At 44.1% G+C, this 15,652-nt stretch overlaps 1 protein-coding gene across 3 annotated transcripts in view; it reads right to left on the reverse strand.

Moving 5' to 3' along the window:
• Positions 1-15,652, reverse strand: part of LOC124110717 (rap guanine nucleotide exchange factor 4-like) — a 164,393-nt gene that overhangs the window by 40,393 nt on the left and 108,348 nt on the right. For all 3 annotated transcript variants that reach the window (XM_048387615.1, XM_048387619.1, XM_048387623.1), the window contains 7 exons: positions 13,358-13,467; positions 9,006-9,234; positions 7,657-7,840; positions 7,325-7,470; positions 2,685-2,761; positions 1,420-1,487; positions 965-1,043 (listed from right to left, as the gene is read on the reverse strand). In XM_048387615.1, the coding sequence (XP_048243572.1) occupies positions 965-1,043; positions 1,420-1,487; positions 2,685-2,761; positions 7,325-7,470; positions 7,657-7,840; positions 9,006-9,234; positions 13,358-13,467 (893 nt within the window). The remainder of the gene's footprint in view (positions 1-964; positions 1,044-1,419; positions 1,488-2,684; positions 2,762-7,324; positions 7,471-7,656; positions 7,841-9,005; positions 9,235-13,357; positions 13,468-15,652) is intronic.

Here is a 15,652-nt window from a genome sequence, read left to right on the forward strand (position 1 = left end):
ATGACTGTCCATCATCTATTATCAAATGACAAACCATTTTTTTGTTAAAACTGTTTGCCTTCAGATACAGAAGCAAAGTACATGGAAGCACCAAATAAAAAATGGTTTTCATCAGTGGACTGATGAAGCAGTTAAGGCTTACTCAATACCCATCAGGTACAGATCAACTACTCTGTCTACAACAAGGTCTTGTTAGCCTAGGATTGACTTGTCAATTGAGAATATCAAATGGTCAATTTAGTCTGATTATTTCTGATATCCTCACAGCAGCCATATTGATTTTTGCTAAATTTAAAGGTGAACCAAATATTGCAAGTTTGACCTTCACAGGAACACTTGCATCAGGGTCTTGAGTAGCCTGTGACTGGATGCAGATCAGAAAGATCTATAAGTGTATGCTCAAAACAAAAGAAGTACCTCACCGGGATACGTAAACAATAGTTCCAAAGGTCAACAAAGACAGCCAGCTACACCAACCCCGACTCCCTACAGGGTACTTCCCACATGATATATTCTTGTTCATAATGCTTGACATTAAGGGGAGAAAACAAGGACTGGTCGGCTTGGAGTCAGTATACTGTGTCTGAGTGCAGTAACCATTTTAAACTGTGGTATGGTGTCTCAGTAGGCTGGCAACAACACCATTTGTCGGGACTAGTACACACATGCCACTTTATAAATGGAATAATCTTGAATGCGCTGTTAAACCCCATTTCACCTCACCTTGTTCTTGAATTCAAAATTATTTGCAGTTATGTTTTGAGCCATTGATTATAAGAGTAGTGTGTGTGGGTGAATGTTGTTTATTGTGGGATCATAAAGGCATTCACTGGTTTGTTTATTCACTGGCCGCTTTGCCATAATGTGAATATTGCTGAGTGTGCCGTTACACAACAAACAAATGACACATTCTACACATGTACACCATCCATCCTTTAATACAAAACAAAGATTAACTTCCTACCCTCAAAATCCTGTTGAAATCTTCTTTGTCTACTCGAAGAAAGTGACAGCTGTCTTCTCTCAAGACAATGGTGGCAGCCCTTGAACAAATAATAATAATAATAATAATAATAATAATAATAATGACCCTGAATTTCTTGCTTCGTCCAGCAAAAAACACTAAAAGGATGTGAAACGCTCTGTAAATAACAACAACAACTTCAGTCATGTGTCCCTTCAATTTGCCTGTAAGGCACAAGAAGGTTTTGTATTCTGCTGGATAAACAGAAGAAAATTTCAAACAGTTACTTGTCCAAGTAAGACACAGCGCATATATATGTTTCATATAACCTGTATTTCAGTGTAGGGCCGAATCCCAAGAAACTCTCACTGGCCCACCATGGACACTGACATCTACCTCGGTACATCCCTGTGATCACGAGTTCTGCCATGATACAGATATGAATATTCTCCTACCTTGGAGCATCGTTGACCAGCGCAAGCTTGCCGAAGTCGTCACCTTCATGAAGAGTGCACACAATCCCCTAAAACAAGACATTACCTGGTTATGCACTTCGGCAATGTGCACCAATGTCAGTAATATACAATGTTGTATATAGATATATTTTTCTAATAGTTGTAAGCAAATCGATGTGTGAACCCCCCCCCCAAAAAAAATAAAATAAATAAATAAATAAGTAAATAAATAAATAAATAAATAAATAAATAAATAAATAAATAAATAAATAAATTAAAAAAAATTAACAGAATAGCTTTAAAACAGACAAAGAAGTGCCTTGTCAAATGGTTTTTTTCACTGATATAGAACCAAAAACATAATCATTCAATTGATGATATCTCCTAAACAGTGATTGACCATGTGGTCCCTTGCTAGTAGCCTTCTCCGTGTCATAGGGCTGTAGATAAGTCTGGCCAGCAAACCATTGGTTGATAGCATGAACAATAATCCATGCAGCCAGGCCACACTGTAACCACATCATTTTCATTAGTCAGTATTTTACTCTGTGGAACTGGAAATTATTTGGTACAAGTTGACACAAGACCAAGGGTGTCGCACAATATGATTTTTGAAAATCTATAGTTTGATAACTGTTGCTATATTAAGGAACCAATCATTTATTTGAGGGCTTGAGTAAGTGATTGTGTTAACGCCACAGTATTTCACTCACATCGACGGGGGGGCACGGGTGGCCCAGTCATCTAAGGCGCTGCGATTCGCTGTGCAGAGTTGCGTCCCTTGGGCACGCCAGAAACCTATGATTGTGGGTTCGAATCCCGGTTTGCCCAAATTATGTTTCTAGGTTTGTCAGCACCATACCCGTGCTCGTGGGTTTCACCGAAGTGGTAAACGTCTGAGACCTGCATCACTTCGGGCTTTCCTCCCACATAAAGCTGACACGCCGTGATATAACTGGAATACTGTTAAAAGTGGCGTTAAACCCAACTCACTCACTCACTCACTCACATCGACAGGTGTCAACTTTATATTGGAGGAAAGCTAATGTTATGCAGGTTTGCCTTAGTGAAACCCATGAGAATGAAATGGTCACAGATAGTGTTGACTAAATAAGAAGATAATCAGGAAGAATCAGCGGATCCTGGCAAAGTTAAGGGAGTCAATTCTTTATAAGTAGTAGACCACTGGCCACACATTCACACATAAACATCTGCAGATGCTAGATCTATATTTGTATGTGTGTACAGTAGGTCCCCAGACTTACCTTGCCATATATGACGACATTGACCGAGCCCTTGAGGATGATGTACCACGACTTGCCCTCGTCACCCTGGTTGAACACTGCAACATGATACAACAGTACTTCAGGCCAGGTGAAATGGAGTTGACGTTGTGTTTAAGATTATTACACTTATATAGCGATGAGCATACACGTGTGAGTCTGTGTACTTGTGTATGTGTTTGTTGCTGCTTGTATAAAGACTCCAGAGGTTAGTTAGATCATCATCATCATCATCATCATCATCAGTCTTAACATTCTCTGAAAAGTTCTGGGTGACTCCTAATTGTTCTCGGTGCCTTAGGTTTGGTACCTTCTAATCTGTTGACTGACATTGAGAGAGTACCCAGGATTTGCTACCAAGAATGCAGCCCTTCTGACAATCTGGTTAATGTAGAAGGCTGCAGTGTTGGGGAGTCTTCACATTCACCGAAAAGTTCTGGATGTGTTTGACTAGGCAGCACTTCCTGGGATGAGTTCCAAGCAGTGTCTGGGCTTTGTGTAGAGGAGGCAAGGGCCCTGAGCTGATGATGAGCCTAACCAGCCTGACTGTGCCAGGATCACCAAAACCCTCTTTGCTGCATTCACTTATTTTAATTTGTGTAATAATATAAATAATGTGCATATTTATAATATGCCAAATCCTCACTCCAAAGCATTCTCAAAGTCCTAAATAATTTCCCCAGTCCATGGACCAGTGCACAATCGATTATCATTCTCAGCTTCCTGGGGAGTATGCAACCCAAGCTGCCTGTGACATGCTAGAAAATTATCAGTAATTACCTACTTTACCTCATCCTACTTTAACTCTGGGTACAGATCGAGGTATCCAGTCAAAGTCACTTGCCTAAGGAGGCACCACATGTGCTACATGTGCTTCAGTGTGGAGCAGGACTGGAGCTCAGGAGTGAGCTGCTAAACACTGAATGTCCGAGCACTGCGGTGTGGTTGACTCGGTCTACTGTCGTCACACCACAGATGAATGTCCGAGCACCGCGGTGTGGTTGACTTGGTCTACTGTCGTCACACCACAGATGAATGTCCGAGCACCGCGGTGTGGTTGACTCGGTCTACTGTCGTCACACCACAGATGAATGTCCGAGCACCGCGGTGTGGTTGACTTGGTCTACTGTCGTCACACCACAGATGAATGTCCGAGCACCGTGGTGTGGTTGACTCGGTCTACTGTCGTCACACCACAGATGAATGTCCGAGCACCGCGGTGTGGTTGACTTGGTCTACTGTCGTCACACCACAGATGAATGTCCGAGCACCGTGGTGTGGTTGACTCGGTCTACTGTCGTCACACCACAGATGAATGTCCGAGCACCGCGGTGTGGTTGACTTGGTCTACTGTCGTCACACCACAGATGAATGTCTCAGCACCGTGGTGTGGTTGACTCGGTCTACTGTCATCACACCACAGATGAATGTCCGAGCACTGCGGTGTGGTTGACTTGGTCTACTGTCGTCACACCACAGATGAATGTCCGAGCACCGCGGTGTGGTTGACTCGGTCTACTGTCGTCACACCACAGATGAATGTCTCAGCACCGTGGTGTGGTTGACTTGGTCTACTGTCGTCACACCACAGATGAATGTCCGAGCACCGTGGTGTGGTTGACTCGGTCTACTGTCGTCACACCACAGGTAATGTCCCAGCACCGTGGTGTGGTTGACTTGGTCTACTGTCATCACACAACAGATGAATGTCCCAGCACCGTGGTGTGGTTGACTCGGTCTACTGTCATCACACCACAGATGAATGTCCGAGCACTGCGGTGTGGTTGACTCGGTCTACTGTCATCACACAACAGATGAATGTCCCAGCACCGTGGTGTGGTTGACTCGGTCTACTGTCATCACACAACAGATGAATGTCCGAGCACTGCGGTGTGGTTGACTCGTTCTACTGTCGTGACACCACAGATAATGTCTCAGTGGCGTGGTGTGGTTGACTCGGTCTACTGTCGTCACACAACAGATGAATGTCCAAGCACCGTGGTGTGGTTGACTGGGTCTACTGTCATCACACAACAGATGAATGTCCCAGCACCGTGGTGTGGTTGACTCGGTCTACTGTCATCACACAACAGATAATGTCTCAGCACGGTGGTGTGGTTGACTTGGTCTACTGTCATCACACAACAGATAAATGTCCGAGCACTGGGGTGTGGTTGACTCTGTCTACTGTCGTCACACCACAGATAATGTCTCAGTACCGTGGTGTGGTTGACTCGTTCTACTGTCATCACACAACAGATGAATGTCCCAGCACTGCGGTGTGGTTGACTTGGTCTACTGTCATCACACCAAAGATGAATGTCCAAGCACCGTGGTGTGGTTGACTCGGTCTACTGTCGTCACACAACAGATGAATGTCCAAGCACCGCGGTGTGGTTGACTTGGTCTACTGTCATCACACAACAGATGAATGTCCCAGCACCGTGGTGTGGTTGACTCGGTCTACTGTCCTCACACAACAGATGAATGTCCGAGCACTGCGGTGTGGTTGACTCGTTCTACTGTTGTGACACCACAGATAATGTCCCAGCACCGTGGTGTGGTTGACTTGGTCTACTGTCATCACACAACAGATGAATGTCCCAGCACCGTGGTGTGGTTGACTCGGTCTACTGTCGTCACACAACAGATGAATGTCCGAGCATGTGGTTGACTTCGTCTACTGTCATTATACAACAGATGAATGTCCGAGCACAGCTGTGTGGTTGATTCGGTCTACTGTCGTCACACAACAGGTAATGTCTCAACACCGTGGTGTGGTTGACTTGGTCTACTGTCATCACACAACAGATGAATGTCCCAGCACCGTTGTGTCGTTGACTCGGTCTACTGTCGTCACACCACAGGTAATGTCTCAGCACCGTGGTGTGGTTGACTGGGTCTACTATCATCACACCACTGATGAATGTCCCAGCACCGTTGTGTCGTTGACTCGGTCTACTGTCGTCACACCACAGGTAATGTCTCAGCACCGTGGTGTGGTTGACTTGGTCTACTGTCATCACACAACAGATGAATGTCCGAGCACCGCGGTGTGGTTGACTTGGTCTACTGTCGTCACACAACAGATGAATGTCCCAGCACCGTGGTGTGGTTGACTTGGTCTACTGTCATCACACAACAGATGAATGTCCGAGCACTCCGGTGTGGTTGACTTGGTCTACTGTCATCACACAACAGATGAATGTCCGAGCACTCCGGTGTGGTTGACTGGGTCTACTGTCGTCACACCACAGATGAATGTCCGAGCACTCCGGTGTGGTTGACTCGGTCTTCTGTCGTCACACCACAGATGAATGTCTCAGTACCGTGGTGTGGTTGACTCGGTCTACTGTCGTCACACCACAGATGAATGTCTCAGTACCGTGGTGTGGTTGACTCGGTCTTCTGTCGTCACACCACAGATGAATGTCTCAGCACCGTGGTGTGGTTGACTCGGTCTTCTGTCGTCACACCACAGATGAATGTCTCAGTACCGTGGTGTGGTTGACTCGGTCTACTGTCGTCACACCACAGATGAATGTCTCAGTACCGTGGTGTGGTTGACTCGGTCTTCTGTCGTCACACCACAGATGAATGTCTCAGCACCGTGGTGTGGTTGACTCGGTCTTCTGTCGTCACACCACAGATGAATGTCTCAGTACCGTGGTGTGGTTGACTTGGTCTACTGTCGTCACACCACAGATGAATGTCCCAGCACATGGCGTTGTTGAGTATGGCTTATGTAGTCACACCCCAGATAAACGTCTGGGCACCCATCTTCCTGAGGCAAGGGAGATAACTGACTGAATTTCTGGGCTTGATCATAGCGGCACCAGTTGCTATTACGAGTAATGTTCCTTCTATGTCCCTCCTATTGACCAATCAGATTCCATCTCTCATATCACTTGCATTTGTCCAGTGAAGACATTCTGATCGATAATCAAGATTATTGTAACAAAACAGGTCTTACTTCGCGTAGTGCATCAAATCATGTGAACACCTTGATTAAAAACATGAAAAGATATGGAATATATATGTTCATGCTAAATGGGTGATACATCTGGTTACTAAAGTCATCCCACAGCCGATCAATCACCACAGTGTGGTTGAATAGGGCTACTATAGTCACCCCACAGCTGATTGTCTGAACACCACGATGTGGTTGAATATGGCTACTGTAGTCACCCCACAGCTGTTTGTCCGAGCACCACAGTGTGGTTGAATATGGCTTCTGTAGTCACCCCACAGCTGATTGTCCGAGCACCAAGATGTGGTTGAATATGGCTTCTGTAGTCACCCCACAGCTGATTGTCCGAGCACCACGATGTGGTTGAATATGGCTTCTGTAGTCACCCCACAGCTGATTGTCTGAGCACCACGATGTGGTTGAATATGGCTTCTGTAGTCACCCCACAACTGATTGTCCGAGCACCACGATGTGGTTGAATATGGCTACTGCAAAATGTTAACCATAATTCTACTGGACCTCAATTAACTGGTCAATATCTGTTACATAACAGAGGACAGAAATGCACGGTTTACACTGTCAATCATAGAGTGGGCTTCAGCTCCTGGTTCATTGTCCAGACAATCTTGTTTTACAAATACCTCCTACTTACAGACAGTACCGGCCTTGGCATGGGACTCAAACAGAAGGACGCTGGCCAGTTCCCTCTTCACCATGGTGGATAGATGAGACAGAGCCTTGATGTGCAGCAATTCCTCATAGATGATCTCCAAGTCCTCCGATGTCCGCTCGTGGGCCCTACACAGCAGAGGTCATAACTGGTAAAACATGGAATAGCAAACTGTTATATAACAGGGAATGGTAAACTATTATATAACAAGGAATGGAAAACTGTTATATAACAAGGAATGGTAAACTGCTATTTAACAAGGAATGGTAAACTCAACAAGAAATGGTGAACTGTAATATATCTTAATTACTTACGGTTTGCGCAGGATCATCCTCATCATGGCATCGGGTCCGATCTGTGCCAGCAGCGCCAGCGTCTCCCCCAACTCCTCCTCACATTCCTTCCGTTCCCCAGATGTCGGTACTGTCCCCACCCCCTCGTCATCCTCACAGAACCGGTAGAACAAGTACTTGTCCTTGAACTGGTGCTGGTGACACACTGCCGGAAACAAGGGGGAGTTTTGTCAAATGATAATTTGTGTCAATAAAAATTTCAACAAAAAAACATTCACTGGACATGCTGGATGTCCTCAAAAAATGTGTTGTGAAAAATTGTTTGGCATCTCATTCAGAGAAAAAACTTGTAGACTGGCAGACTTAATTGATGCATGTCATCGTATCCCAATTGCATGGATTGATGCTCATGATGTCAATCACTGGATTGTCTGGTCTAGGTTCGATTATTTACAGACCACTGTCACATAGCTGGAATATTGCTGAATGTGGCGTTAAACAACAAACCAACAAACAACACCACTAGTCAACTGACAAAACCAAGGCATGGTAAACTCCCTGGCAAAAGAAAGTAAACATTTGAAAATTGAACTGTCCCATAAATTACAAAATGTTACTAGGCTAGAAACAGATGCCGAAACGCTGCACACTTTAGCAGAGCTCCAGATAAGCTGCATATCTGCGTAAAATACGCATAAAAATGCAGAAATACGCAGTAAAATAAAATCCAAGCGTATCAAATACGCAACGAACATTACGGATTCGCTCCAAAAATAAAACTAGTTCGTATCATCAAAATATTGTGAAGTAACCCTGCGTATTCGATTAGCAAATCAGCAACTTATTTTGAAATTATAAACGGACATTCCGTCAACCTTGCCAAACTCCACGATGACAGTTACATCATGATCATTTGCCATCACACTTTCTTGTGGAAGTATCGTGGTATTTTTGAGTCCTATAAAGCTCTCGAACACACACAACACCAGTTTGCAGGGACTAGATGAATAGTGTTTTTAAATATTTAACTTAAATACCCACATGTGTAAAAACTAGTGGGTAACAGAAATTTAAATGCCCAGATAGAATTACTGATAGCCAAAATTTTAAAATGCATGGGTAAAATACCCACAACACCAAAAGTTTATCTGGAGCTCTTCTTTAGGTCCAAAACAATTAGGATACCCGTATCAAATACATCACCTTCGCATAATCATTTCTTGTTTTTGTTTCTTTTTTAGCGACCATCAAATATGGGTGTTAACTATCTTTTACCCGGCAGTTTAGATTGTATGTACTGACAAGAACACATTCAGTATGGCAGTTGTGCCATACCGTGGGTGCACGCATGGCCTTGACAAGCTACTGACCATGCACAATGACCCCCTCCTCCAGGAGGGCCTGCCACATGCCCACGGCCTGGTTCCGAGAGTGGACGAGGGTACTTGGCTGCAGCAGCCAGTCCACCATCTCAGATCCCACCATGCATCTGCGGTAGGTGCGGAGGTGATACTTCCTGTCTCGGATCATGTGGGGAGCTCGTGTCAGCAACACTGTTCGTATCACATGACCACCACGTGATAACTTTACCGAAGGAATCTAAACAAACAACAGTAGTTTCATCAGCCGTCTACGTATAGGTTAGAGTGTCTAATCATTAGAAATGGTTAGCTGGAGTTCAAGGTGAAGGTGAACCATTTCAGCGATTAGATACCATGGTCCTCGTAATCTAACCTAATTAAACTATGTCCAACATTTATTAACTAAGCACCAAAAATGCTTAAAAGCATTGTTTTGTTAAGGGTATTTTGAAACATATTCAGGAACTCTTTGATCAACTGTGAGAGAACACTGTGTGAGTTGGCCCTGTATGTAGCATGTGAAATATGTTCCCCAAGCCTTTCGACATGCACCTAGCACTTTGCTGACTCAGGTAATGAAATGCCTAGACCCAGGGCATTTACACAATTTTAAAAAACTTGAGCACATTTATCAATCACCTTAACATTACTTGCCAATGTTGAATGGCCTATTATGAGCAAACATAGCCCTGATCAAGATAACAGTAATTTCTTTTCTATCTGTTCCAAATCACAAGTACATACAAATACTACAATGCATAGAGTAACATACTGTATAAAAACTGCATAAAACACATATTTCACAGTTCCTAAACAGATAAACAATTAGTCCTGATGTAAGTAAATATTAAATTAATATCACATAATTTCTCCATTGCAGTGGCAGAAGACTACATTCATTAACCTTCCGTGCAGACTTCACTGGCGACAAACGTTTAGCATGAAATTGTTCCATCATCAATGTAAATAATAGGGATAAAAAAAAGTTCTATCACTGCCATGTGGTGTTTAACTAACAATTCAGGTAGTTAGACCTCGGTGAAAAACCAAGGGGACATGGTTTAAATATGCAGAATTTATAAGTCATACGATTTGTTTGCTTACATTGTCTTCATTTACAAATGGGTTTATCAGTAACTTTTCAGTAACTTGACTAGTAATGTGTGGTACTTACATCTGTGATTTGAGGCTTTTAAGTGCAATATTTACAGTTTTGAAGAAAGACTGATGGTTAAGTGCAATACATGCAGTGTGATGGAGAAGGTGATGCAGTACTTATGGCTGACATGAAAGACTGATTGTTAAGTGCAGTACTTACTGCTGTGATGGGACACTGACAGGAAGGTAAGTGCAGTACTGACGTGATGGAGATAGGGATTAAGTGCATTACTTACTGCTGTGATGGGACGCTGACAGGAAGGTAAGTGCAGTACTTACTGCTGTGATGGGACGCTGACAGGAAGGTAAGTGCAGTACTTACTGCTGTGATGGGACGCTGACAGGAAGGTAAGTGCAGTACTTACTGCTGTGATGGGACGCTGACAGGAAGGTAAGTGCAGTACTTACTGCTGTGATGGGACGCTGACAGGAAGGTAAGTGCAGTACTTACTGCTGTGATGGGACGCTGACAGGAAGGTAAGTGCAGTACTTACTGCTGTGATGGGACGCTGACAGGAAGGTAAGTGCAGTACTTACTGCTGTGATGGGACGCTGACAGGAAGGTAAGTGCAGTACTTACTGCTGTGATGGGACGCTGACAGGAAGGTAAGTGCAGTACTTACTGCTGTGATGGGACGCTGACAGGAAGGTAAGTGCAGTACTTACTGCTGTGATGGGACGCTGACAGGAAGGTAAGTGCAGTACTTACTGCTGTGATGGGACGCTGACAGGAAGGTAAGTGCAGTACTTACTGCTGTGATGGGACGCTGACAGGAAGGTAAGTGCAGTGCTTACTGCTGTGATGGGACGCTGACAGGAAGGTAAGTGCAGTGCTTACTGCTGTGATGGGACGCTGACAGGAAGGTAAGTGCAGTACTTACTGCTGTGATGGGACGCTGACAGGAAGGTAAGTGCAGTACTTACTGCTGTGATGGGACGCTGACAGGAAGGTAAGTGCAGTACTTACTGCTGTGATGGGACGCTGACAGGAAGGTAAGTGCAGTACTTACTGCTGTGATGGGACGCTGACAGGAAGGTAAGTGCAGTACTTACTGCTGTGATGGGACGCTGACAGGAAGGTAAGTGCAGTACTTACTGCTGTGATGGGACGCTGACAGGAAGGTAAGTGCAGTACTTACTGCTGTGATGGGACGCTGACAGGAAGGTAAGTGCAGTACTTACTGCTGTGATGGGACGCTGACAGGAAGGTAAGTGCAGTACTTACTGCTGTGATGGGACGCTGACAGGAAGGTAAGTGCAGTACTTACTGCTGTGATGGGACGCTGACAGGAAGGTAAGTGCAGTACTTACTGCTGTGATGGGACGCTGACAGGAAGGTAAGTGCAGTACTTACTGCTGTGATGGGACGCTGACAGGAAGGTAAGTGCAGTACTTACTGCTGTGATGGGACGCTGACAGGAAGGTAAGTGCAGTACTTACTGCTGTGATGGGACGCTGACAGGAAGGTAAGTGCAGTGCTTACTGCTGTGATGGGACGCTGACAGGAAGGTAAGTGCAGTACTTACTGCTGTGATGGGACGCTGACAGGAAGGTAAGTGCAGTACTTACTGCTGTGATGGGACGCTGACAGGAAGGTAAGTGCAGTACTTACTGCTGTGATGGAACGCTGACAGGAAGGTAAGTGCAGTACTTACTGCTGTGATGGGACACTGACAGGAAGGTAAGTACAGTACTTACTGCTGTGATGGGACACTCACAGGAAGGTAAGTGCACTACTTACTGCTGTGATGGGACACTGACAGGAAGGTAAGTGCAGTACTTACTGGTGTGATTGGACACTGACAGGAAGGTAAGTGCAGTACTTACTGCTGTGATGGGACGCTGACAGGAAGGTAAGTACAGTACTTACTGCTGTGATGGGACGCTGACAGGAAGGTAAGTGCAGTACTTACTGCTGTAATGGGACGCTGACAGGAAGGTAAGTACAGTACTTACTGCTGTGATGGGACGCTGACAGGAAGGTAAGTACAGTAGTTACTGCTGTGATGGGACACTGACAGGAAGATAAGTGCACTACTTACTGCTGTGATGGGACACTGACAGGAAGGTAAGTGCACTACTTACTGTTGTGATGGGACGCTGACAGGAAGGTAAGTGCAGTACTTACTGGTGTGATGGGACGCTGACAGGAAGGTAAGTGCAGTACTTACTGCTGTGATGGAACGCTGACAGGAAGGTAAGTGCAGTACTTACTGCTGTGATGGGACACTGACAGGAAGGTAAGTGCACTACTTACTGCTGTGATGGAACGCTGACAGGAAGGTAAGTACAGTACTTACTGCTGTGATGGGACACTGACAGGAAGGTAAGTGCACTACTTACTGCTGTGATGGGACACTGACAGGAAGGTAAGTGCAGTACTTTCTGATGTGATGGGACACTGACAGGAAGGTAACTGTAAGACTTACTGCTGTGATGGGACACTGACAGGAAGGTAAGTGCAGTACTTACTGGTGTGATGGGACGCTGACAGGAAGGTAAGTGCAGTACTTACTGCTGTGATGGAACGCTGACAGGAAGGTAAGTGCAGTACTTACTGCTGTGATGGGACACTGACAGGAAGGTAAGTGCAGTACTTACTGCTGTGATGGGACGCTGACAGGAAGGTAAGTGCACTACTTACTGCTGTGATGGGACGCTGACAGGAAGGTAAGTGCAGTACTTACTGGTGTGATGGGACGCTGACAGGAAGGTAAGTGCAGTACTTACTGCTGTGATGGAACGCTGACAGGAAGGTAAGTGCAGTACTTACTGCTGTGATGGGACACTGACAGGAAGGTAAGTACAGTACTTACTGCTGTGATGGGACACTGACAGGAAGGTAAGTGCACTACTTACTGCTGTGATGGGACACTGACAGGAAGGTAAGTGCAGTACTTTCTGATGTGATGGGACACTGACAGGAAGGTAACTGTAAGACTTACTGCTGTGATGGGACACTGACAGGAAGGTAAGTGCACTACTTACTGCTGTGATGGGACACTGACAGGAAGGTAAGTGTAAGACTTACTGCTGTGATGGGACACTGACAGGAAGGTAAGTGCAGTACTTACTGCTGTGATGGGACACTGACAGGAAGGTAAGTGCAGTACTTACTGCTGTGATGGGACACTGACAGGAAGGTAAGTGCAGTACTTACTGCTGTGATGGGACACTGACAGGAAGGTAACTGTAAGACTTACTGCTGTGATGGGAGCGGCAGGGTTTGGGAGATCATCAGTGTCACTTGCTGTTGAGTACACAGATTTGGCAGTATTTCTTCTCATATCACCGGGGCGCTTTGTGTTCACATCTGAAAAAAACATTACATAATCAATAATCTATGTGAAACCAATTTCCATTCTTGTAACTTTAACGAATTTCAACACTAATAACTATGGAAATCCATTTTCTTATAAAATACATCAATTGGGATAAAGGCCACCATTGCCCAAAATATTGGCACTCTAATACACGACATTTTGAACAATGAATAGTCAACCTTTTTACAAATAAAACTCTATTTGTCCAAACTTTGTTCTTCCCAACAATGATGACTAAACTTGCACTAACATAATCTCAACATGGGTATCACATCACACTGTATAGTCGCTGCATGAGGAATGACGAAATACATGAATGTGTTTGTGGACCTCAGCGACGTGTTGGGTATTGCATCTTGCAGAAGACCGCCTCCGTGGCCTAGTGGTAGAGCATCGCCAGGAGTCTCCCAAGGTTCGGGGTTCGATTCCCGGCTGCATCATACCAAAAGACGTTAAAAGATGGCACTTGTTGTTACCCTGCCTGGTGCTCAGCATTAAGGGGCTAAAACAAGGACTGGTCGGCTCTGTGAGTCAGTATACTGTGTCTGAGTGGGGCGTTCATGTTAAACTGCGGCAGGTTATCTCAGTGGGCTTGCACTATAAAATCGGCATCTGTCCAGATTGTTTACTAAATGGTTGCACATATATTTTCCTGAAAATCTGAACTTAAACGCTATTTATCTTTTGAATTAAATAACTACAAACTCATATATTCCTGCATGAAAGTGTTTATTGGCTCAAGACTTATATTTTTATAATGGAAATAAAAGTAACCTTTCCTTAAAACCATCAAATGACATCATGTTTTGTTGGTATATAACATATATAATAAGAAATGGTTTATCGTGACATCAATTAAATAAAGGTTAAGTTTGACACTGAGAGTTTTTAGTTGCTTTGTGATGTCAATAACAACATTTTGGTTTGAGTTGCCATTTTGCTTACATGTGTAACCCAATACAAAGTATTGTTGAAGGTAACCGGAGACAGGTCTACAGAATGACAACGGTTCCTAGGTTCATACAGTTTTCATTTCATAATGAGGCGCTTGAAGGCCAACAATCACATTACCTTCTCATCCTACCAGGTACCCATATACTGCTGGGTGAACAGGGGCAGTTTTGAACAAAGTCACTTGCCTAAGGAGACACCACACATTCTATATTTGGTTCAGTGTGGGGGCAGGCCCGAAGCCCTAGAAAAACACTCAGGAATCAAGCTGCTGAACACTGTCACCTATCCAACTGCTTTAATTCACCTGACTTGTGACCTGTGTGATGTACACAGGACCACATGCCACAATCACATTTCCTGATAAGTTAATTTGTGACCATTTATAAGGCAATTATTTTGGTTTTATTGTTCCCTACATATAAGCTCAGGGCATCACAATCATTTCCAACTGAATATTATCTTTTGTGAACCTAAACTGTACTTGATACATTCATAAATCAATAATATATAACAAAAGAGTAATACCATCTTTATAGATCTGGCCGATGCCCTCCATACAGAGTATTGATCTGCACAATGAACTCTTTTATGAATAAAGAAACAATTAAAATGAACATATGACACATCCTTGCCACATACCAATATTAGGGACTGACCATTAGGTAGCTGGGGTAGGGCGGGCCTGTCCTAGAAAATTCTTGAAAAATAATATTGTGCTTCTGCCTGTTGAAAAATAAAATTCTGCCACAAAAATTACATTGATGCAAAGTGTTGTTTTTTTCAGAAAACAAATATTTAAGCTCTTAGTTTTAATTACAAAGATATCTGACTTTGCAGGTGTAGCTATAGCTGAAAAATATCTTGTCTCAGCGGCCAAGGATATGAAATGGTCGGTTTCTTACAGGAAGAAATGAGTTTAGTTTGACGCCGCTTTGAACAATATTTGAGTTATATCACAGAGTGCAGCTTGATGTGGGAAGAAAACCCAAACTGAAGCAGATATTAGATATTTACTACTTTGTAGAAACCCACGAATCATAGGTCTAGTTCAGAGAAACCTAGAAGCAGGGTAAATCTTGGATTCAAACCCATGAAGATATATTTTCTATATATTTCAACTCTGCATAGCAAACACATAGCCTAAGACAGCTGGGCTTTTACCACATACATTAACTGAAATAATATTCAAACGGTGTAAAACCAAATTCAGCTGCTCCTTTC

This window comes from Haliotis rufescens, unplaced genomic scaffold (genome assembly GCF_023055435.1).
Source record: "Haliotis rufescens isolate VD_foot unplaced genomic scaffold, xgHalRufe1.0.p SCAF_10, whole genome shotgun sequence".
In the NCBI taxonomy this organism is placed as follows: Eukaryota; Metazoa; Mollusca; class Gastropoda; order Lepetellida; family Haliotidae; genus Haliotis; species Haliotis rufescens.